This window comes from Podarcis muralis, chromosome 7, assembly GCF_964188315.1.
Source record: "Podarcis muralis chromosome 7, rPodMur119.hap1.1, whole genome shotgun sequence".
Lineage (NCBI taxonomy): Eukaryota > Metazoa > Chordata > Lepidosauria > Squamata > Lacertidae > Podarcis > Podarcis muralis.
The window spans coordinates 1640514-1665990 of NC_135661.1; the positions used below are offsets into that span (position 1 = coordinate 1640514).

Here is a 25477-nt window from a genome sequence, read left to right on the forward strand (position 1 = left end):
TATATATTCCCCCCACACATTTAATCCCCACAACAATCTTGCGAGGTAGACTAGGCTGAGAGACAGTGACCAGCCCAAGGTCCCCCTATGAACTTCTGGGTTCAAGTGGGGATTTGAAACTTGGCCTACCAAATCCCAATCCAACCACTACAACCACACTGACTCACTTGCTGGGTATAAAAATGAGCCATCCCTTCAGTTTTTAATTCAAGGGGAGCAAAACACGTGTAAGCTACCAGGAAGTGTTTAAAAAGATGCAGCACGCAAGTATAGGTGCAAATTTATGTTTTAATTTTCTCTCCCTCCCCTGCAAGGCGTTCCCTGCCCTGGGCGGTCAGTACTCACCCCAAACGGCGAGTTGAAGATGTCCGACCCATTTTCTGGGCCTCCAGGCCGAAGAGTTACATCTACCAAACTCAGGAATGGGATGAGTTTCCTAATGGCCGCTGGTGAGTGTGGCGGGGGGGGGGGGAGGTGGATGTATCCCTCTGGAAAGATCTGGTTGAACTGGGAAGCGATGGGAGGCCTATCTGAATTAAAACAGAAGATGCCAGAAAGATGCAACGGTTATAGACCAGTTGAGGTAGTTATATATAATTTTTATTAAATTTTACATTTCAAAATATTCTTTTAAACAACCTTAAATCCGTGACATCCCTTCTTCTCTTTCCGTGGTTCATTTTGCATACCATACGCCCTGCGTATTTTACATGAACTAAACCATTCAGGAGGGGACGCAGGTGGCGCTGTGGGTTAAAGCCTCAGCACCTAGGACGTGCTGATCGAAAGGTCGGCGGTTTGAATCCCTGCGGCGGGGTGCGCTCCTGTCGTTCGGTCCCAGCGCCTGCCAACCTAGCAGTTCGAAAGCACCCCTGGGTGCAAGTAGATAAATAGGGACCGCTTACTAGCGGGAAGGTAAACGGTGTTTCTGTGTGCTGCGCTGGCTCGTCAGAGCAGCAATGTCACGCTGGCCACGTGACCCGGAAGTGTCTGCGGACAGCACCGGCTCCCGGCCTATAGAGTGAGATGGGCGCACAACCCTAGAGTCTGGCAAGACTGGCCCGTACGGGCAGGGGTACCTTTACCTTTACCTTTAAACCATTCAGGAAACCATTGTTACATCCATCAAAACTTATTTACCCTGCTGAATTTATCTTAATGCTGTCAGCATTTTTAAATGAACACAATTTTCACCCATATATTCAGTAAACGTTTTCCAGTCTTCTCTAAATGTATGTTCTTCTTGTTCTCTTATTCTAGATGTTAAATCTGCAAGTTGCGCATATTTCATCAGTTTAAGTTGCCATTCTTCTTTGGTTGGGACCTCGTTTGTTTTCCATTTTGGGGCTAACAAGACATGGGCTGCAGTAGTAGCCTACATAAATAGTCTTTTTTGACACCTGGGAATTTCCCTCTACTGATAGGTTAATGGAATGACTTATCTCTTGGGCCTGTTAATTTCAGCGGGGCTACCCTAAGTAAAACCTAGTTGACTGAAACCCATAGGATTGTCCAGAAAAGACCCTATACTTTCTGGGCAGATTTCCTTGTTTCGTTCTGTAGTAAATGGGCGCCCAGCCACTTGCCCCTCCCTCACCTGTCTTTGCTCTCCGGCCAGATCAGGTTTCTTGAGCAAGGCTGGCAAACCCATTTACTTTTCAGAAACAGGACAAAATAGAACTGGTAGAGCTGCCACCACTCCCTCGACCCAGGGTTACCAGAAGCCACAGCTCAAGGGAGTCAGCTGTGCTCCTTTGTTCCTGGCTAACCCCAAACTACAAGTTGCTTCCACAAGCTTGCAGGCAGGAATCCTTTGGTAGAGCGTAACCAAGAAGTCTAGGCGTTGGAATTAGCTATTCCCCCGGATAGGCACACACAATACAAGGGAAAGTTTCTTTCTTAAAAATTTATTTTAAAACGTAAAGAACATGCTAAAAAGCAGGCACATCTTTTGGTAAATTACAAGTACAGAAAAAGAAGAACGTTGTAAATGATAGCTGACTATATACTCTCTTCTATAAGGCAAAGATAGGATAGTTAGAGTCTTTCAGAAATCCGCATCCAAAGGTCTCAGAAAATCTTCAACGCAAAAGCACAAAAGGACGAAAAGACGGCTGCTTTGGTGGACATCAGCAGCCGGGCGATTCTTTGCGAATTGCAGAGCGCACCTTTCAAACCATTCTCAAGATCTTTTATCCATAATTCGCACGTGGAATCAGAAACCCCCAAACACAGTCAGAACCCTGGATTATTTTTGAATCCTCCAATGACCAGCTTGTGGGCTAATAATTCTAACTTGTGGCAGCTGAGCCAATTAAGCCTTCAGAACCCAGATCAAGGTGTTTCCTCCCTTCCGATGGAGACTGGTGGAGCTTAGGCAGATGTACATTCCCAAGTAATTAAGGATAGATAACATTACAGAGGGTATGTTCATAACTTTGAACGCAGGTGTAAACCTTCAATTTAGCCCGAAATTTCCTTTCCCATAGTCATCCTCTCACGCCCTTGGAGCCAACAGGCTCACGGGTTAAAGCAACAGGACGGTTCCCATAATTCTTACTGGTTTCCCACAAGGCCTCATTTTCCACTTGACCAAAGAAAAGCTGCTAAGAAAGTACTAACTTTACTACACATTCCCTTGTTCGATTCATTATTTCATGAAATGGATACACCACTTGACTGTATAAAATCAAAAAATCAAATGAGCCTCGAAGCGGTTTGCGAAAAAGACAAAACGATAAAATTTATCGGTAAGAACAGCGATAATGTAATACTTTCAAGAGCTCAAGTTCACAACTAGCTAAAAACAGATGGAAATATGCATCAGTTTTCTAAACATCTGGGTGGGCTTCACGAATGTTTCTAGCACAGAGTACAGTGAAGGCAGCTGCCTGATGTCCGTAGGCAGGAAGTTCCAGAGTTTGGGTATTGCCACACGAAAAGATGGACTTCTTATAAATTTAGAACAGGGATTCTGTGGTCCCTGCAACAGTTCTGCTGATGGGAGCAGTCAAGTGGGTGAATGTGGGGGAGGCCATCTTGCCTGTAAGGGGGCTTGTTCCTGCCCTGCCCTAACATGCCTTCTCTCCCGCAACCCTCAGGGGTAACTCATCCTCCCCAGCCTTTGGGGAGCTGAAGGATTATTACCTCTTCTACCTGAAGAGCAAATCTCCCAGGGACGAGCTGCTGAAGATGTGGGGCGAGGAGCTGACCAGCGAGGAAAGCGTCTTCGAGGTGTTCAGGTGTTACATCGCCGGAGAGCCCAACAAGGAGGGGCACAAGGTGAGAGATTCAGGGAGGGCCCTGGCCCATGAACCTCCACATAGGGGGTGAACAAGTGTGGGCGTCCGGTCTCTGGAGTCCTGACACAAGTCTCACATACCCTCCAATATTTCTCCAGTGAAAATGGGGGCGTCCTATTCCGTTGTTGTTATTGTTATACCAAACCCATCTGACTGGATTGCCTCAGCCATTCTGGGTGTCTTTCAACATCAATAAAAACATAATAAAACACACACACACACGTAAATTTTATTAAATTTTCCGCTTTACAATTTAGAATATTCATTCAAACAACCTTAAAATATCAATGGCTTTCCTTCTTCCCTTTCCATGGTTCATTTTGCACAACATAAATCCCTACATATTTTACATAAACTATACCATTCAGTATTCCATTACAGTGGTTTGTTGTTGTTTAGTCGTTTAGTCGTGTCCGACTCTTCGTGACCCCATGGACCAGAGCACGCCAGGCACCTCTGTCCTCCACTACCTCCCGCAGTTTGGTCAAACTCATGCTGGTAACCTCGAAAACACTATCCAACCATCCTCTGTCGCCCCTTCTCCTTGTGCCCTCCATCTTTCCCAGCATCAGTGTCTTCTCCAGGGAGTCTTCTCTTCTCATGAGGTGGCCAAAGTACTGGAGCCTCAGCTTCAGGATCTGTCCTTCCAGTGAGCACTCAGGGCTGATTTCCTTAAGAATGGATGCGTTTGATCTTCTTGCAGTCCATGGGACTCTCAAGAGTCTTCTCCAGCACCATACTTCAAAAGCATCAATTCTTCGGCGATCAGCCTTCTTTATGGTCCAGCTCTCACTTCCATACATCACTACTGGGAAAACCATGGCTTTAACAGTGGTACCTCGGGTTAAGTACTTAATTTGTTCTGGAGGTCCGTTCTTAACCTGAAACTGTTCTCAACCTGAAGCACCAATTTAGCTAATGGGGCCTCCTGCTGCTGCCGCGCCACTGCTGCACAATTTCTGTTCTCATCCTGAAGCAAAGTTCTTAACCCGAGGTACTATTTCTGGGTTAGCGGAGTCTGTAACCTGAAGTGTATGTAACCTGAAGCGTCTGTAACCTGTATTATCACTGTAATACCACTGTATTACATCCCTCAAAACTTATTTACACTGTTGAATTTATTTTAATGCTGTCAACGTTTTCAAGTGTACACAATACCACCGCCCCCATATATTCAATAAACATTTTCCAATCTTCTTTAAATGTGTGTTTTTCTTGTTCTCTTATTCTATACCGTAGGTCCGCAAGCTGCGCATATTCCATCAGTTTTAAACTTGAACTGATAAAATATTTTAAAAACTTCCCTCTACAGGGCTGCCTTCGGATGTCTTCCAAAGGTCGCGTAGTTACTTATCTCCTTGGCTTGGGGGAGAGGGTCGCATAACTCCATACCCTCCAACATTTCTCTGATGAAAATTTTGTTGTTTAGTCGTGTCTGACTCTTCGTGACCCCATGGACCAGAGCACGCCAGGCACTCCTGTCCTCCACTGCCTCCTGTAGTTTGGTCAAACTCATGCTGGTAGCTTTGAGAACACTGTCCAACCATCTCGTCCTCTGTCATCCCCTTCTCCTTGTGCCCTCCATCTTTCCCAACATCAGGGTCTTTTCCAGGAAGTCTTCTCTTCTCATGAGGTGGCCAAAGTCTTGGAGTCTCAGCTTCACGATCTGTCCTTCCAGTGAGTACTCAGGGCTGATTTCCTTCAGAATGGATGCGTTTGAGCTTCTTGCAGTCCATGGGACTCTCAAGAGTCTCCTCCAGCACCATAATTCAAAAGCATCAGTTCTTCAGTAATCAGCCTTCTTCTGATGAAAATAGGGACTCTCTAAAAGGGGGACATTCTGGAATCAAATCAGAAACCAGGGCGGCTTCTGTAGATCCATAAATGCCCCTGGAAAATAGGGACACTTGGATGGTCTTGTTTCAGGCATTGCTTTCTGCTCCTCGGCTGTGAATTGTAGGAACCAACTGCTTTATACCAAGTCTGAACTTTGGTCCCATCTAGCTCAGTATTGCCTACACTGACTGGCAGCAATGGCTCTCCTAGTCCCAGCCCTACCTGGAGATGCCAGGAATTGAACCCAGGGCCCTTATGGATGCTGAGCAGGCCCTTCTCTACTGCTGAACTGCAGCCCCACAGTAAAAGGTGCTTGAAGGAACTTTGAAAATGTCAAGGAGATGAGTAACTAGACACCTGAAGGCAGCCCCGTATGGAGAAGCTTTTTAATGTTTTATTTTGTCCTCTTTTGTGTGCCTCCTCCTCGAGAGGTCCAGAGGGTGGCAACACGAGAACAGGGCCTTCTCTGCAGTGGCTCCCTGTCTGTGGAATGCTCTCCCCAGGGAAGTTTGCCTGGCGCCTTCATTACACACCTTTAGGTGCCAGGCAAAAAAGTTCCTTTTAAACCAAGCCTTTGGTTGATTTGATTTACATCCTATGCCCTTTTAAAAGGTGTGGGGTTTTTGTTTTTTGGAGGGGAGGACTATTGGGTGGTTGTTTTTATTTTTAATTTTGTGGTTTTATATCTTGATTTTTTTCTGTGAATCGCCCTGAGACCCCTGGGTATAGGGCGGTATATAAATTCAATAAATAATAATAATGCTTTTAATATATGTTGGAAGCTGCTCAGAGTGGCTGGGGCAACACAGTCAGATGGGCAGAGTACAGTGGTACCTCGGGTTACGGACGCTTCAGGTTACAGACTCCGCTAACCCAGAAATAGTACCTCAGGTTAAGAACTTTGCTTCAGGATGGGAACAGAAATCGCACGGAGGCAGCGGGAGTCCCCATTAGCTAAAGTGGTACCTCAGGTTAAGAACAGTTTCAGGTTAAGAACGGATCTCCAGAACAAATTAAGTACTTAACCTGAGGTATCACTGTACAAATAAATTATTGTTGTGGTTAACACATGTGTGTGTCTGCTTGAGGTATAACAGGGGGAAGGAATTTTAAAATTTAAGGGGATTTGGAAACATGGGAGAAAGCTGTGCATTTGTGTGCACACCCAACCTGCCCTCTCCCCTTTCCAAAATATTGATAGTTTTTTTCTCTCCCCCCCCCCCCCCCATAGGTGACCTGCCTGCCTTGGAACGATGAACCTCTGGCGCCCGAGACCAACCTTATGAAAGAAGAGCTGGCCAAGGTGAACAGGAGAGGGATCCTGACCATCAATTCCCAGCCGAACATCAACGGCAAGCCCTCCACCGACCCGATTGTGGGCTGGGGTCCCGACGGAGGCTACGTCTTCCAAAAGGTAACATGGCTGGGGACATTATGCTCTTCTCTCCTTCCCTTCCATCTCTCAGTCCAAGCAGTTCTGTCCTCTTGCATAAGATCAATTTTTGTGTGAAAGGAAGAACCACACTGCCTTTCGTGGCAAAGCTTTAGGCACTTCCAGGGGTCAGGCTGGATGACCTCTGGGGTCCCTTCCACTCCACAGTTCTGCGATTCCAAGTCGTGTGCTATGGCAAATTAGGAAGGTAGATTTGTTTGACATGTTTATAGGCTGCTGTTCAGGGTCCGGTTTCAGAAAATGGTATACATCGCTCAGTAGGGATAGGAACACAGGAAGTTAGTTGTCTTTTAACATGAAGTCATATACAGTGGTACCTTGGTTCTCAAACACCTTGGTTCTCAAACGCCGAAAACTTGGAAGTGTTCAGGCGGCTAGTCCTAGTCTTTATAACCCTGTACCTTCTTCCAGAAGGCAGAAGCTGAAAGAGATCATTTCCGGGTAGCGCACTATCCTGCACTCTCTCTGCCGCTTTCTTATGGCACCTGGAAGAATAGAATTGATCCAAGGTGGGAAGAGTGCACCCAGTTATTCTCCCCGCAGTCTTTACAACCCTGGACAGCATTGTTTTTCGCCTGACCGTGCAGCTCCCAAACCACACACACAGACCATAATACACTCTCCACAGTGCAATGGTAAAATGCCATCAACAGGTCCTTTCAACCCTTCTCTTTAGACACAGGAACATAGGAAACTGTGTTCTGCTTAGTCAAGCCATTGCTCTGTCCAGCTCGGTCTCATCCATACGGACTGGTAGCAGCTCTCTGACGTTTCAGACCAGACTCTCTCCCAGGCAGACCTGGAAATGCGGAGGGTTCAACCTGGTCCCCGAGGCCTTCTGCATGCCAGGCAGGTGTTCTGCCACTGGGCTGTGGCTCGTCCCCTCGTCCTTTAGCTTGAAAAGTTGATCTGTAGCTGTAACTTGGCCCAAGCAATTCTCCATACTTGGTAGGCGTACACAAAGGTAAGGGGACCTCAGGCCGCAGGCAGCCTGGCCTAGTGGGAAGATTAATTAAGTGACCCAGCAAGATCGGATCTGATGAAGCATCACTTGCTACAGAGGAAGTATTACAAAATAACTTCTTTCAAGGCAGACAGCTTCTCCATAGGCAAGTGGTATGTTTTAGCAACGATATCCAACTGGATCCCTAAATAAAATGGGAATATGGGCAAAAGGTATTGAGCTATTGCTTGCCAGCTTCCAGCCCCCGCTTGGGCAGGGGGCATCTTGTGCTGCCATCATGATATGTAAATTTACAGGGCCGACGCTGGCCAGAACCCCTAAAGAAGTCCCGACAAAGCTGCCGCCGAGCCAGCTTCCTTTTCAGACACACACTCTGCAATGCAAAAAACACACTCCGTGCAGTGCACACACTCTCCATGCAATGCAACTACACACTCCGTGCAATGCAAAAAACACGCTCTGTGCAATGCAACTACACACTCCGTGCAATGCAACTACACACTCCCTGCAAAGCAAAACACACGCCATGCAATGCAACTACACCCTCCGTTCAATGCAACTACACCCTCCGTGCAATGCAAAACACACTCCCTGCAAAGCAAAACACACTCCATGCAATGCAACTACACCCTCCGTTCAATGCAACTACACACTCCGTGCAATGCAAAACACACTCCCTGCAAAGCAAAACACACTCCATGCAATGCAACTACACCCTCCGTTCAATGCAACTACACACTCCGTGCAATGCACACACACTCTGTGCAATGCAAAAAACACACTCTGTGCAATGCAACTACACCCTCCATGCAATGCCCTCACCCTCCGTGCAATGCACACACCCTCCGTGCAATGCAACTACACACTCCGTGCAATGCACACACACCCTCCATGCAATGCACACACCCTTCGTGCAATGCAACTGCAAATCTCTCACGCAATGCAATTGCAGCCCATGCAGTGCCGTCCTCTGCAACGCACAGAGCAAACTGCAATGCGGGCACGCAAAGGTGCTTTCTCCCAGTTGCATATTGCAAACGTGGCGCCCGTTACATCCCTCGCAGTGAGGTAACCACCAAAAGGACCTAAGTGTCCAGGTAGAGCAATGGGGGAGCATGCAGCTCCAGGAAGGATTTTTGCATTGGGCTACTCCAAACTCACTGTCAAATCACATGTCTGTGGCCACAGCATGAACCACCAAAATCATACATCCACTGTTTCGTTCAGAATCCCCCCCCCCCTTTTCCTCCTCTAAAAACTAGGTGCGTCTTATGGAGCGAAAATACGGTAAATACTGCCTTCAGACAGATGGGTGGGGTACAAATAAAAAAAATTATCATCCTCATCATCACTCGATAACCCTCTCCTCCATGAATTTGTCTTTTTTTAAATCAGTGGCTGTTGGTGCTTCTTGTGGCAGTGAGTTCCACAGTTTAACTGTGAAATACTTTTCTTTGGTCCAACGTTCGGCTTCATTGGATGTCTGGCATTATGGGAGCGCGAGAAGCACGTTATCAGTGTTCCCCACGGCTTGCGTTTCCTTTTCCGTGCCACGCATTAGTTTTCCCTCCTAAAAATAAAATAAATGTGACAAGCAGCCCATAAGATGGACTGCGCATAATTTTATAAAGTTCTGCCTCGTTGCCTCTTTCTCACATTTCCCTCTAAACCAAAAAAATCCCCAAATGTTGAAACCTCTCCGCATGTGGGAGACGTTCCGACTTTGGCTGGTGTTTCCTGAAACTCTTCCCAACTCCACGATACCCTTTTGGGAGGGTGGGGACCGCATGGGGAGAGCAGTGTTGTTAGCAGAAATATGAATCACCCCACACTTAGTCCTTTTACAATTTCTCTCTTTGTTGGAAGCTGCCTTAAAGGTAAAGGGACCCCTGACCATTAGGTCCAGTCGTGACCGACTCTGGGGTTGTGGCACTCATCTCGCTTTATTGGCCGAGGGAGCCGGCGTACAGCGTTTGGGTCATGTGGCCAGCAGGACTAAGCTGCTTCTGGCGAACCAGAGCAGCGCACAGAAACGCCGTTTACCTTCCTGCTGGAGCGGTACCTATTTATCTACTTGCACTTTGATGTGCTTTTGAACTGCTAGGTTGGCAGGAGCAGGGACCGAGAAGTGGTCAGCCAGATGGGCGGGGAACAAAGGAATAAATAAATATGATAATTCCAGATCCAACACAATTAGCCTTCCTCCCCTGTCTAGCCACCGCCGGTATGAAATTGTGTCTTCATTTTTTCTTTTCTTTTTTAATCATTTTTATTGATTTTCCAATAAAAATAGCCAATCAAGATACCCGAATCATAATCCAATTAAAAATAATAAACTAAAAACAAAACAACCAAATTGTAGTTATTAATTTTTACAGGCTCCCTATAGTCTGGACCTCTGAAGCATATCTCCAAATTTTCTTCCTGCCTCTTCTCGTTGCTTTCATATTTTCCTCCTTCTGATCTTAACGCTTTAAAGTTCTCCGTCCCTGGCTATGCGATTCTCAGTCATGTCAAAAATCATATATCCTTTCATAAATTGGATACAGCTTTATTTGTAAATATATATTTTTTGTGTCTTCATTTTTTCATATCGGTTTCTATTAAGGGTTTTCAGCATAAAACTCAATGAAAGCCAAACTAATCCAAAGACCTAGGGAAGAAGCAAGAATAAGGAAAAGAAGGAAATAAAGAAGTAGAAAAAGAAGAGAAGACGAAAAAGAAGTGTGTGTGTGTGTGTGTGTGTGTGTGTGTGTAAATCCACAAGATCCTCTATCCTAATTTTATCTTCACCCCCGAGGGATGACAGCCAACATGATCAAAGGTCTAAACCTTATGAGGAACGGTTGAAGGAGCTGGCTAGGTTTAACCTTGAAAAGAGGAGGCCAAGAAGAGGCAAGATAGCCAATTTCAAATTTTGAAAAATAAATTTCAAAAACCAAGCAGAGGGCCTTCTCGGTAGTGGCGCCCTCCCTGTGGAATGGCCTTCCTTCAGCTGTCAAGGAGATAAAAGAATTACACAACTTTTAGAAGACACCTGAAGGCAGGCCTGTGTAGGGAGGTTTTTAAAGCTTGATGTTTGTTTTGGTTTTGTTTTTTATTATATTTTTAGTTATTCTGTAAGCTGCCCATAGTGGTCATGTGAAAGATGGAACAAACTTGTTCTCTCCTGTTTTGGAGGGCAAGACTGGAACCAATGTTTTTTTAGCCCAAGACAACAGGTCTCCGGAGGGACGCGGGTGGCGCTGTGGGTTAAACCACAGAGCCTAGGACTTGCCGATCAGAAGGTCGGCGGTTCAAATCCTCATTATGGGCTGAGCTCCCGTTGCTCGGTCCCTGCTCCTGCCAACCTAGCAGATCGAAAGCATGACAAAGTGCAAGTAGATAAAAAGGTACCGCTCCGGCGGGAAGGTAAACGGCGTTTCCGTGCGCTGCTCTGGTTTGCCAGAAGCATCCCATGGGACGATGCCAAGGGCTTCCTGGCCTCCTTTGAGCGGGTGGCCGAGGCCTGCCAGTGGCCCAAGGGAGAGTGGGCGGCCAGGCTGCTGCCAGCCCTCCGAGGAGGGGCCGAGTGGGCCTTTGGCAGCCTGGAGGCCAGCGACAGAGAGGATGATGGGGAAGTGAAGGCGGCCATCTTGCGCGGGGACACCACCGCCCAGGAGAAGCAGCAGCGGCAGCAGCACTTCCGCCGCTTCTGCTACCAGGAGGCCGAGGGGCGAGGCCTATGGCCGCCTCCAGGAGCTCTGCCGTGGGTGGTTAAAAGTGGACCGGCACACCAAGGAGCAGATTCTGGAGCTGCTGGTCCTGGAGCAGTTCCTGGCTATCCTGCCGCCCGAGGTCCAGGGCTGGGTCAGGGAGGCCGGGCCTGAGAGCTGCTCCCAGGCAGTGGCCCTGGCCGAGGAAGACCTCCAGGCGCAACGGGAAGCTGAGGGGCAGGAGCTCACATGCGCCTTGGGGCTGTGTTGCTGGGGGGCTCCTGTGGGGCTGATCCTGCCACTCCCTGGGTTGTTAACCAAGAGAGCGAAGCCTGTCCGTTTCATGCTGATTAAGGAGGGGAAGTCCAATTCTATGCCCCTAGCTCACTCAGGGAAACACTTAATCTCAGGGTTGCGGGTTCAAGTCCCGTTTGGGGGCAAAAGATTCCTGCGTTGCAAGGGGTTGGACTAGATGACCCTCAGGATCCCTTCCAACTCTATGATTCCTGTGCTCTTCTAGGCATACTCCCCAAGTGTCCCTTGTCTCCAATGACAGTTCTGGAATTATGAAAGCCATCCCAGCTTCTGATTTGATCCTGGACTGTCCCTAATTCCGCTGCCAGTGCCGAGATCGGGGAATAGTATGAGCTGGCCCTTGTCCCAAGCCATGGCGGCTGCGGCGGCTGTGAGAGGGCATCCTGTTGCCTCTCCATGGCCTCTCCACGGCCGCTGCTACCAGCTTCCTCCCTTGGGCAGCTGCTAGTGGCTGCTAGATAGCGGGTGGGGAGGAGAGGCCACCACCATTAAGGCCCTGTTTGACGCGCCAGCTCTGAGGGGGAGGCAGAGGACAAGAAGAAAGAAAGAAATATTTAGCTGGGAAAGAAGAAAGGGGGAGTGGAGCAGAGCACAAGGAATCTTGATTTTTGGACAGGGAAACCTCAGTTTTCGAGCGTATCGGATGCTGAACGATTCGGAACCCGAACGCCGAAAACTCGGAAGCAATTCTTTTCGTTTCAAAGTCAAACGGCTTCCGAGTCACATTTCTCCATTTTTTCAAGGGATTTTACGCCCATTGCGCCTCGGCTGTCGAAAGTTTTGGAAGTCGAACGGTCTTCAGGAACGGATTGCGTTTCAAAAACTGCTGTATTTGAAAAAAGTGATTTGTGCGTCTGCATCTAATCTTGCCCCTTTCTAAAATGTATTCATTGGCGTGTGCTTCTCTTTTTGTCAATTGACCAAAAAAGAAAGCCGGGGTGAAGGGTTTTTCTCAGGAGGGCGTTTGTGCTGCATCCCATTGGTGTGGTCGTGGTGGAAATGCTCTGCTGGGATGGGTTGGGGAACAAAAATGGGGGTTGGGGATGAGGAGGGTCAGTTGAGTGGGGAGTGACAAATGCCCCTCTTTTCATCTAAGGAACGTTGGAGGGTATGGCTGGGTGGTGGCTTCAGGGTGGGGTTTGAGGGAGGCTCTGGGTTTTCCGCCCAGGCCTCTCCCTCCTTGCCCTGTTGCTCTGTCCTGACAGGGTTCCTTCCTGATGTTGCAGGTGGGATTTGAGGAGGCCGCCGCAGATGTCTCTGAGGAAGTGCCGTCCGCATATGTCGAACAGAGGCCCCTATACGTGGAGGCCAAGCAGGAAGATGCAAGCGAGGCCCAACTGGCAGGTAAGTAGGGCCGGATTTAGAGTCGTGCCCCCTGGATCATGCACCTTCATTGTATTGCTCCCATCACAGGCTGAAGACACCACCACTTTGGCTTCGCGTGTGCAGAGGAGGGCAACTAGGATGATCTAGAAGCTAAGCCTTGTGAGGAACGGTTGAAGGAGCTGGGGATGTTTAGCCTGCAAAAGAGGAGACTGAGAGGAGATATGGTAGTGTGATGGGATGATGAGCTGCTTGTGCGTAAAATGCAAGTCCCTCAGAGTTTGATCAGGTTTTCAAAGCTCTGCCTGTGACGGAGCCCCACCGGCATGGCTGCGTCAGTCGCTAGCAGAATCCGAAAGTGGTTGCTTTCGGAATCGTTTGCAACATAAAAGCTCCTTAACGGAAACACGTCTTCTGGACTCTCGGCGTGACAGTTTCCGGCGAGGAGTGGGTGTCCCTATAGGAGGTCCTGAGACCTCCCCACTGTTTTCGCTGGAAGCGTCTCTGAGCCATCCCTCCGACTCACTTTCCCTTGGAGTTCCTCCTCTCCCCCTACTGGTTCCCTCTTCAGCTGCTAAGTCTCTCTCAACCTCAGTGAGCCTTTGCACCTCCTGTCCTTCCGATGGCAGTTCCCTGACATCCACCTCCCCTCCAGGGCCCCCTTCACCCCCTCCCGTCTCCTCCCCTACGGGCGGTGAGGAGGTAAAACCCCTGAAAGAACCTCCCTCATCTTCCGAAGTCTGTGCAATGGTAAAAATACACTTTTCTTTCTCCTAAAGTCAATTATGAGTTCTTTGGGTTTTTTGGTGTTAAGCATAAGATTGTTTTCTTTACACCATTGAATTAACCCCTGTACTTCTTTCCTATAAGCAGTCTCATCGTTCTCACTAATGAGCCCCACCACTGTTGTATCATCCGCAAATTTGATGATTGTGTTGGACTTATACAGTGGGGTGCAATCAAATGTGTACAGGGAATAGAGAAAGGGACTTAGCACACATCCCTGAGGGGCTCCTGTGCTTAATACTAGAGTAGAAGAATAGTAAGGTCCCATTCTCACTGTCTGCGGCCTATCAGTCAGGAAATTCCTTACCCACAGACAGATCTTCTGATGTATACCCAAATTGGTCATTTTAAGAAATAACCTGTCTGGCAGAATTGTATTGAAGGCAGAACTGTAGTCCACAAACAACAGCCTTGCGTAGGTTCCCTGTCGTTCTAGATGACTCAGTACAGTATGGACAGCGATGGAAATAGCATCATCAGTAGATCTGTTTCTTCTGTATGCAAACTGGAACGGGTCTAGAGTGGATGGAAGACCAGCCTTAATATGATCTAGCACCAATCTCTCAAAACATTTCATAACGACAGATGTTAGGGCTATTGGTCTATAGTCATTGAGAGATACCACCACTGACTGCTTGGGGACTGGCACTATAATCGATGTCTTCAGGCAGGTAGGGACAGAACCCTGCAACAGGGATAGGTTAAAAATGTCCGTAAATACACCAGCTAATTCTGCAGCGCAGTCCCTAATAACCCGTCCCATGATTCCATCCGGTCCAGCTGCCTTCCTAATGTTAATGCTCCGAAAGGCACGTTGTACGTCACAGGTCTGTAATAAAAATGGTTGTCTATCAGTAGTAGTTTCTGATGATGTGCTGGTAGCCAATGCTGTAGTGACGGTAGTTCCAGTTCCCTCCTCAAAGCGACTAAAAAATTGATTCAGTTGATCAGCCAGGTGCGCACTGCTGCTAGCCAGTTCGTTTTTAATATTTTGCCCTGTAATTTGTCGCAGGCCTTGCCATACTCGACGAGGGTCGGAGCTCTCAAATGTTTTTCGATCCTCCGGCAGTACATAGCTTTGGCGTTCCTAATGCCCTTTTTCAATTTGGCTCTGGCTTCTCTATACTGTTGCGCATCACCAGAGTGAAAAGCAGCATTTCTTGCCTTTAACAGAAGATACACATCCCTGTTTAGCCAGGGCTTATTGTTAGGGAACACCCGTATTTGTTTGGTGGTAGTGACAACATCAATGCAGCTTTTAACGTAGAACAGTACTGTTGAAGCGTATGTGTCCACATTATTCTCCACAAAAAGCGACCACTCGGTGCTCCGAAAGCAATCTTGAAGTTGCTCAGATGCACCTACTGGCCACACTCGTATCTCTCTAGTTGATGGTCTAATTCTGCGTACGAGAGGTCTATATGATGGTATCATAAGTAAAGATATGTGGTCTGACTGCCCCAAATTGGGCAAGGGCTTGGTCTTGTATCCATGCATGATGTTACTATATACTCGGTCCAGGGTATTTCCCCCCCTAGTGGGACAATCAACATACTGGTGGAACTTAGGGAGCACAGTCCTTAAATCGGCTCGGTTAAAATCACCAGCAACCACAAATGCTCCATCCGGGTGGGCCCGCTGCTGTCTGCTAATAGCAGTTAGCAGGTGACCCATAGCTGTAGTAGTGTTTGCATCGGGAGGTATATACACCGCTGTTATTATAACAACATTAAACTCACGTGGCAAATAAAAAGGGCGGCACTTCACCACTAGGTACTCCAAGTCAGGAGAGCAATGTGTGTCCATTTGTTTAATGTCCGAGCTCCAGTTGTTATTTATATAAACGCAAATTCCTCCTCCTCTGCTCTTCCCGGATTCGGCGGTTCTATCCGCTCTAATTACTGAGCGTCCTTCTAGCTGCAGGAGTCCCTGTGGAAAGGAGGGATCCAGCCACGTCTCTAGAAGGACCATAACACAGCAGTCCCGGATACTTTTCTGCCGAGAGGTAATAAGTTCCAACTCCTCTACCTTGTTGGGTAAGGATCTCACATTTGATACAAGGAGACTTGGCAATGCAGGCTTGTGGGGATTTTTACCTAGCCTCGCTCGTAGTCCAGCCCTGCAACCCCTCTTCTGCTTGCGCCCTCTCCTTTTTCTTGTCTGACAAGCGGTACCCCAGGAATTCCACCTCCTTGGTATGAAACTGACACTTCTTCAGTTTCACCCACAGCTGGTTGGCTTGCAGCCTGCCCAACACTTCTCGAACGTCCCTCACATGCTGCTCCTCATCCTCCGAATATACCAACACGTCGTCTAAAAAGGCCACACAATTCTTGTAGAGCAAAGGTCCCAGGACGTGGTTCATAAAGGCTTGAAAGCACGCCGAACCTGCTTGTAGACCGAAGGGCATCACGAGGTATTCAAAGGCTCCCAAAGGGGTGAACATGGTGGTCTTCCATTCATCCCCCTTCCTTATGCGTATCAGGTTGTACGCCCCCCGCAGGTCCAGTTTTGTAAAAATCTTTCCCTTCCTCACCCTGGTCAAAATGTCATCAATTCGGGGCATAGGGAAAGCCAGGGGTTCCGACACTGCATTCAGGGCCCTAAAGTCCACTACAAGCCTCGGCTTATCTGTGTTTTTTTTGTCCACAAAAAACACTGGGCTGCCCCCCACCGCTCGGGACTCTCTGATGAAACCTCGTTTCAGGTTTTTGTCAATGAACTCCCTCAACTCCTGCATCTCCCTGTCTGACATGGCGTACAGCTTGCCCACTGGGAGTTGGGCCCCAGGGAGTAGATTGATTTGACAGTCAAAGGGTCTGTGCGGCGGCAGTTTGTCTGCTTCCTTTTCGCTGAATACGTTGCTCAGATCTGCGTATTGCGGGGGCACCTTCCCTTTATCCGTTACTTCCATTCCGGCTAGGGTGACTCTGGCTCCTCCCAGAACCTTCCCCTCTTTGCAGTGTTCTAGGCAATGCGCTGACCCAAAGGAGACCACCCTCTGATGCCAGCCCACTAGCGGGTCGTGTAGCGCCAGCCAGCTCATCCCCAAAATGATGGGAGCTCCTCCCAAGGTGGCCACGTTAAACGCTATCCGTTCGGTGTGCCTTGCCACCCTCATTATCATCGGGACAGTCTGTTGGCTAACTTCTCCCAACAGCTCTCTGCCGTCAATCGTGGTCACCTGCAAGGGGTTACTTAAAGGGATGGTCTGTATCTGGTGCCCAGCTGCAAACTCCTTACTCATGAAATTACAGGAGCTGCCTGAATCCAAAAGCGCCTTGATCTTTAGTGGGTGTCCGTTTGGCAGCTCTAGTAACACCTCTATCACTAAAGCAGGTCTTGGAGGTTCCGGCGTGGGCACTTTCACTGCTCTTTGGCCTGGCTGCTGTGCCCCGACGGTGGCAGCCAGGCGTTGGCTTTTACTTGCTCCTTGCCTTCCTCCTCTTTTTCCCCAACAGCTCCTGCCATCCCTTGCCATTCCTTTCTTTGTGGGCAGACTCTGGCAAAGTGCCCTGGCTGTTGGCAGAGATAACATTTCTTGGCGCTCTTTCCCTCCTTCTTCCGCCCTTCACTGGGATTTGAAACTGCGCGCGCCCGCGCTGTTCCAACTTCCATCGGCTCTGCCAGCGGGAAAGGTGGCTCTGGAATGTCTGGAATGCGGAACTCCCTCCAACGTTCCCCTTTCCCTTCCCGCTTTTCCAAAGCCCTCGCCTCCTGGCGTGCTCCTATGGCCAGCGCGGATTTGGTCAGCTGGTCCATAGACTCCGCCCTGGGCCCCCGGGAAAGTTCATCTTTCACGGCCGAAGAAAGCCCCTCTTCGAAAAGCATCTGGATGGGTTCCGCCGATAGATCCCACCCCAATTTATGGATCAGCATGGTAAACTCAGTCCAGTACTCACGGACAGATCGGCTCCCCTGTTTGCAAGCCATTAACTGCCTTCGCACCACTCCCTGCTCAATGTCGCTGGAAAACATCAGGTCCATGGCACGAAAAAACTTCCTTGTGTCCTTTAGGATCTCATTATTCACTGCCATCAGGGGTCTAACCCAGTCCTTCGCTCCCGATTCGAGATGGCCAATCACAAAAGCCACTCGCAATTCCTCGTCGGGGAAGTCATCAAACTGCAGGTTGAGAGCATATTGCATCTCTGTTCTAAAGGCATGATAGTTCCTGGGATCCCCCCCAAACTTCTGCACCAATCCTGGCACCTTTCTGGCGAGCGGGGTGGTTTTCTCCTTTCCCTTTTCTGCATCCTGAGCCCTCCTCTCCTCGAGCCTCGCCGTTTGCAGCGCAAGCTGGATCTCCAACGCCCTGTACCTTTCTTCCAGGCTTGGACCCCCTCCAGCTGCTCCTGCTCCTCCGGTTCCGGCTGGGTCGCTCATGATGCCTCTCCCTGCACAAGCTGGCTTTCGAGGACTTTCGGATTGCTGTGATGGGATGATGAGCTGCTTGTGCGTAAAATGCAAGTCCCTCAGAGTTTGATCAGGTTTTCAAACCTCTGCCTGTGACGGAGCCCCACCGGCATGGCTGCGTCAGTCGCTAGCAGAATCCGAAAGTGGTTGCTTTCGGAATCGTTTCCAACATAAAAGCTCCTTAACGGAAACACGTCTTCTGGACTCTCGGCGTGACAGTTTCCGGCGAGGAGTGGGTGTCCCTATAGGAGGTCCTGAGACCTCCCCACTGTTTTCGCTGGAAGCGTCTCTGAGCCATCCCTCCGACTCACTTTCCCTTGGAGTTCCTCCTCTCCCCCTACTGGTTCCCTCTTCAGCTGCTATGTCTCTCTCAACCTCAGTGAGCCTTTGCACCTACTGTCCTTCCGATGGCAGTTCCCTGACAGGTAGCCATCTTCAAAGATGGCTGTCACATGGAGGATGGAGCAAGCTTGTTTCCTCCTGCTCTGGAAGGTAGGATTCAAACCAGTTGCTTCAAGTTGCAGGAAAGGAGTTGGATGGGCATCTGCCATGGATGCTTTAGCTGAGATTCCTGCATTGCAGGGGGTTGGACTAGATCAGTGTTTCCCAACCTTTTTTGGGCAAAGGCACACTTGTTTCATGAAAAAAATCTCGAGGCACACCACCATGCCAGATGGGGAAAGGTCACTTTTTACTTATGTAAAAAAAAAAAAAAAAGTAACAGCATAGAAGGTAATGGTTAGGCTAGCATCCCTCTTCCAAATATGCTAGGTTTTTATTTGCAGGGACTGTTCTACATGGGAAAGCATTCAGCACTGTCATTCTCCCATCTGCCATCTGAATTGGTACTATTCTGGGTCAACTTACTCTGCTGCATGTGTAGATGAAAATGGCACCAAGTGTGGGGGAGGGGGCAGAACAGGTTTCAGATACAGGATATTAAGCATACACGTACTTCAGATTGAACTGGTTGCTTGCTTTGCAAGTTTTCATTTCCCAAATGACTGCCTTGGCAAGCGCAATACCTACCAGGCTCAACGCCGGTCTTGCGCTGCCGCTTCCCGCGCTCTCAAGGACCCGGGAGGAGGAAGGCGTGAAGGGAATCCCGAAGGTGCGAAAACCAGCCCAGTAGGCCGGCCGAAGCGAGCGGCGATGGGATGTGGGAGGGAGCTCGCTCGCCACCCCGCGTGTGCCTATGTGGGGCACGTTACAGCCCCGTGACGTCAGCGCCACGCAGGCAGCCAGGCAGGCAGACGGCGAGAGCCCCGCGCTGGGCGGCCTCTCCTCGCCGCCGCCGCCCCGCCTCTCGCCGCCCGACTCGCCCGCCTCCCTCCAGGCAACATCTCGCGGCACACCAGGCAACGTCTCGCTAGTGACTAGTGTGCCGCAGAACACCGGTTGGGAAACACTTGACTAGATGACCCTCGGGTCCCTTACAACTCTATGATTCTATGATCCAAGAGACACGTTTTTCAGGTCACAGCAGATCGCTGTGACTGTAAATTGTTTTGAACTGCTTTTAGCATTGATTCCCCCCCCCCCCCTTTATCACGGTCCAGAGACCCAACAAATTGTTACAAAGCAATGCACAATTCAGACAGCCTACCTCCAGGTTAAACAAGCATTTTGTTCAGACTTAAAGACAGGGATCATTGGTTCTTGCAACCACCGATAAAAACTTTGCCACTGCTAATGTTCTAGCGTTTGTCCGGTCTTCCAATAGGAACCTGACATAATGAGCCTCTGATTTTCCCAGGAAAGGTACCGGCAAGGGTAATATCAGTTCAGCCTTGGCTTGCTCATGTTTCGCAGCAAAATATGTTTTATAGAATCGATGTCTTGAGCACATGAGCAAAGTCTGTCCTGGTGGGGAACTCCTCTCAACCTGCCATCCAACTCTGCAGAAGGAAAGACGTTTAGTCTGGCTTTGGTGAACAACCTTAGATAATTTGGTACTGAATTTTAAATTTCTGTAGTCCAACATTTAAATTGTAGACCGCCTTTTCTGTGATGTAGGTATGATGTATGGACGGGTAGTCTTGAGTGACAGGGCAGGGAACTTAAAATGTCTATATAAGGCCTTGCGCACCATTGTTCTGGGTTCCCTATTAGGGACTTTGTCTTCTTTCCATCTCTGGGCCAGTAACAACCGGGTGGCTGTCGTCGCATACATAAAAAGTATTTTCTTCTCCCTTGGAATATCGGCACCTACAATTCCTAATAGAAAAACCTCTGCTCCCCCCCCCCCCAAGTTAATTTAAACATTTAAATTGTGCCATTGCTGGGATTCTTTGGTGTCAACATCTCCTCTCTCGACTCCTTCCAGGCTTACCTGGAGTTCTTCACCTCCAGCGAGAACGTCAGAGCCCTCCGAAGAACTACGGCCAGCGAGTGAATTACCACATTGTCAATGTCAAGGTGCGTCCTTCCTCAGTGCCAGATTACCAAACAGACAGACTGGGCACTGGCCTACGAGCCTAGGGGCCCCTCAACAACGGATCAAAATAATATTGATTGGCATGGTTGGCCAATTGGTGTCAAGGAAGGACAGGATGTTTTTTATGTATGCTACCACAGCAGCAAGGGTTCTTTTAGCAAAGTATTGGAAGACACAAGAACTACCCACGCTGGAAGAATGGCAGACGAAGGTGATTGATTATATGGGACTGGCGGAGATGACTGGCAGAATCCGTGATCAAGGAAAAGAGACGGCGGAAGAAGATTGGAAGAAATTTAAAGTATATCTTAAGAACTGTTGTAAAATTAATGAGTGCTAAAATGCCATGGGTAAAGAAACAATATAGAAGTACAGCTGTAAATGATTAAGTAAGAGAAGAAGGGGAAAAAAATAAAGAAAATGAGTAATCAGTTAATTGAAGTGAGGGGTTGCTGAAGAAATTTTAAAATAGGGATGCAGAAAGGGGAGGCATGGGGAAGTCGGGGAAGTAAGATTTATGAAAAAGAGGTTTTGAAATTATACGTGTTTATATGTTTGTTTGTCTATGTATTGTGTTTTGTATTGTTTTTAATTTATGTTGGAAAATTAATAAAAAATTATGGGAAAAAACAAAACAACAACAAAATAATATTGATTTGATCTTGAAAGAAAATTGGGAAATAATTTGTGAGGGGGCCTGCGAGATTCTGACTGCCTAGGAGCCTCCACTGGGTTTAATCCGACCCTGGTCCTTCCTCTGGTAGGCTGGCAGTGAAAACGTTTCCGTGGAAACTTGGGATGCTTGGACTGAGAGCGTATGTGGGGAGCAAACCCTCTGCTTGTGATCTCTGGAGAATATTTTGAGAACTGTTCAGCCTCTGCTAGGACAATTGGCATTGGGTTCATGGCTCCTCCTTGTGGCCCAGTTTCAATGCCTCCTGTTTAGCCAGAGAATCTGATCAGCTGAGCATATCGTTCCCTGGAGGAGTTTTCTGGATGCAGGGAGGAATAATAATAATAATAATAATAATAATAATAATAATAATAATAATAATTTATTTATACGCCACCCATCTGGCTGGGTTTCCCCAGCCACTCTGGGCGGCTTCCAACAGAACACTAAAATACAATAACCTATTAAACATTAAAAGCTTCCCTAAACAGGGCTGCCTTCAGACGTCTTCTAAAAGTTTGGTAGTTTTTTTCCTCTTTGACATCTGGCGGGAGGGCGTTCCACAGGGCAGGCGCCACTACCGAGAAGGCCCTCTGCCTGCTTCCCTGTAACTTGGCTTCTCATTGCAAGGGAACCGCCAGAAGGCCCTTGGCGCTGGACCTCAGTGTCCGGGCAGAACAATGGAGGTGGAGATGCTCCTTCAGGTGTACTGGACCGAGGCCTGTTCAGTTGGGCCTGAGATCTGTAAAAAAGAAAAAGAAAAAAGGTAAAGGACCCGTGGATGGTTAAGTCCAGTCAAAGGCGACTATGGGGTTGCGGAGCTCATCTCGCTTTCAGGCCGAGGGAGCCGGTATTTGTCCGCAGACAGCTTTCCGGGTCATGTGGCCTGCAGGACTAAACCGCTACTGGCGCAACGGGACACCGTGACGGAAACCAGAGCGCACAGAAACGCCGTTTACCTTCCCGCCACAGCAGTACCTATTTATCTACTTGCACTGGGGTGCTTTCGAACTGCTAGGTTGGCAGGAGCTGGGCCCGAGCAACGGGAGCTCACCCCGTGGCGGGGATTCGAACCGCTGACCTTCTGATCGGCAAGCCCAAGAGGCTCAATGGTTTAGACCACAGCGCCACCCGTGTCTTGAGATCTGTACAGGCCTGGCAGCAAGTTAACAGGTGTATACAAAACCGTGATGCAGCTGTTTCCCTCTCTTCCTTCTAAACAACCTCCTCTTTCCCGTCGGTAGGGTGAGAACATCACCAACGCGCATGAAATGCAACCCAACGCCGTAACGTGGGGCATCTTCCCCGGCAGAGAGATCATTCAGCCGACGGTTGTAGACCCGGTTAGCTTCATGTACTGGAAGGTAAGAGGGTTATTGTTCCCTGCCCTGCCCCAAACACCCAGGAAACTCTTAGCCTGTTGGTACAGATCTGGGGCTTTGGTACATTTCCGTGGAAAATGTATGTGAACAGAAGTACAAGGTGCCAATTACTATTCCCTAGAACTTGTGGTACCGGGGTACCTCTGCTCCTCTAATAACAAGTTGGGGGTAGAACCTCCACTTTTGCCTGCACAGGTTCAGTGAACTCATAGGTCTGTATCAAGTCATAAGAACATAAGAACCCGCTGGATCAGAGCAGTGGCCCATCGATGATGATGGTGGTGGTGGATAGGCAAACTAAGGCCCGGGGGCCGGATCCGGCCCAATTGCCTTCTAAATCCGGCCCATGGATGGTCCAGGAATCAGTTTGTTTTTACATGAGTAGAATGTGTCCTTTTCTTTAAAATGCATCTAGGTTATTTGTGGGGCATAGGAATTCGTTCATTCCCCCCCCCCAAAAAAATATAGTCCAGCCCCCCAAAAAGTTTCAGGGACAGTAGACCGGCCCCCTGCTGGAAAAGTTTGCTGACCCCTGATAATGATGATTGATTGATTGAGTTTATATACCGCCCTATACCTGGAGGTCTCAGGGTGGTTCACAGACAAATATAATCAGAATAAAAACAACAACCCAATAATACCCTACTCAGAAAAGAGCCACATTTTAAAAGGGTATAGGATAAGGTTACCAGACGTCCCCATTTTCCTGTGGACAGTCCCCAGATTTACAAATCAGTCCCCTGACAAAATCGTATCATTCCTATTGAAATTGAAAAGTGTCCCCAGATTCATTGAAAAAAATCTGGTAACCTTAGTATAGGATATTAAACAGATCAGCCAAAGGCCTGGTTAAAAAGGAACATTTTTGCCTGGCACTGGAAGGTGTGTAATGAAGGCGCCAGGCGAACTTCCCTGGGGAGAGCATTCCACAGACGGGGAGCCACTGCAGAGAAGGCCCCGTTCTCGTGTTGCCACCCTCTGGACCTCTCAAGGCGGAAGCGCACAAAGGAGAGCCTCAGAAGATGATCTCAGGGTCAGGGTAGGTTCATATGGTCACATCTAGTCACATTGGCTAAGCAGGGGCCTTTTCTGAATGCTAAGGGTCATAGCTCAGGGGTAGAGCATATGCTTTGGATGCAGGAGGGGCTCAGGTTCATTTCTCAGCACCTCCAGGTAGAGCTGGCAAATGTCCCTGTTTATGCAACACTGGAGAGCTGCTGCCAGTTAGTAGAGGCAGTGCTGAGCGTGACAGACCAAATAGTCTGGCTCTGTCTAAGGCAGCTTCTTCTGCCTGTAGCTCAGCGCAAGGGGATCTGCTTTGCACGCAGAATGCCCCGAGTTCAGTCTCTGGCATCTCCGGGGAGAACTGGGGGAGAACCCAGCCTGAAGCCCTGGAGAGCCACTGCTGGCCAGAGCAGGCAACACTGAGCGAGTTGCGCCGATAAGTCTGAGTCTGCATAATGCAGCCTCTTCCAGACGCTCATTCCCTGAGATCATCCTCCGAGACCCTCCTTCGTGTGCCTCCTCCTTGAGAGGTCTGGAGGGTCGCAACACGAGAACGGGGCCTTTACTGCAGTGGCTCCCCGTCCATGGAATGCTCTCCCCAGGCAAGTTCGCCTGGTGCCTTCATTATTTTTTTTTTAAATTATTCATTTTTCATTTTCGTTCATTACATACATCTCAAATTCTCAAAGACTTTCCCCAACTTTTTTGGTTTGTTTCTATTTTTACCCACTTTGCTATAATTATCCACCTTTAGGTGCCAAGCAGAAATGTTCCTTTTTAGTGCAGGCCTTTGGTTGATCCGATTTGCATCCTAGGCCCTTTTAAAATGTTTTTGTTTTTTATTATGTGTTTTGTGATTTTACATCTTGATTTTATTCTGTGGACCAACCTGAGACCCCCAGGTATAGGGCGGTATATACATTCAATAAATAATAATAATAATAATTCGTTTCCCATAGTTCCTCCTGCACTCCCAGCCCCACCTCAAATTGTTTTTAAGTGTGACCTGCTTCTCTCTCTCTGCCCCCCTCGGACAGGATGAGGCCTTTGCCCTGTGGATTGAGCAGTGGGCCAAGCTGTACGAAGAGGAGTCCCCCTCTCGCATGATCCTCCAGTACATGCACGACAACTATTACCTGGTCAACTTGGTGGACAACGACTTCCCCCTGGACAGCTGCCTCTGGCAGGTCTTGGAAGACGTGCACACGCTCTTGAACTGTCCGGCGGAACCTTGAAAGTTGAGAAAAGGCACGCAGCCTCCCAGATTTGGCTGGCAGCATAGTCAAAAACCTTAGGGATGCGAGGTTGGAACCACAGTGGCCCAGACACTCCTCTAGGGGGCGCCATTGGCTGAATTTCCCCCCATTGCCTTCAAAGCGGGAGGCCGGTTAAGACAGGCACATCTCCCTTCTGATCCAAAAGACTCTGAGGATGTTTTCGAGCCCTTCTTGGGTTATTACAATCCCTTTCCCCCTTATACTAATGGCAGCTAGAAATCCTTATCCCCACCCCAACCCCAAATCTCTGTCTGGCCCACCCCCATGTTTCTGGGTTGCACTCTAAAAAAGAAAGCTTTCAGCTGCTGCTTCAGTGCGCACCCTCTGATCAATGGGACTGATGGCTTCACAAGCCTCTAGTTCAGAACGGGAGTTGCAGAAAACCAGGATGAGCACAGCCGCCTGCGACGCAACTGCCCTCCTCTGGGGAGCCGCAGTGTGTGGCCGGCTATTTATTTTGTTTTTATTTTATTTTATTATATAGTCGCAGGATCGTGGTCTTCTTCCTGCGTCTTCTCGTTTTCTCTTGCAGGGGAGGGGGAAGTATTTAAAATGCTTGTAAAGGGAAGGAGAGAAGTGAAATCGAAATGAAATAAAATGTAGTTGATGCCTA

At 48.6% G+C, this 25477-nt stretch overlaps 1 protein-coding gene across 1 annotated transcript; it reads left to right on the forward strand.

The window, feature by feature from the left end:
- The first annotated feature begins 229 nt into the window (after positions 1 to 229).
- LOC114590046 (methylenetetrahydrofolate reductase (NADPH)-like) lies at positions 230 to 25477 on the forward strand. Its single transcript, XM_077930985.1, has 7 exons — positions 230 to 449; positions 3102 to 3282; positions 6370 to 6552; positions 12792 to 12909; positions 20417 to 20508; positions 22445 to 22564; positions 24625 to 25477. Exons 2-7 carry the CDS (start codon positions 3193 to 3195, stop codon positions 24820 to 24822), a joined length of 801 nt encoding a protein of 266 aa, XP_077787111.1. The 5' UTR covers positions 230 to 449; positions 3102 to 3192; the 3' UTR covers positions 24823 to 25477.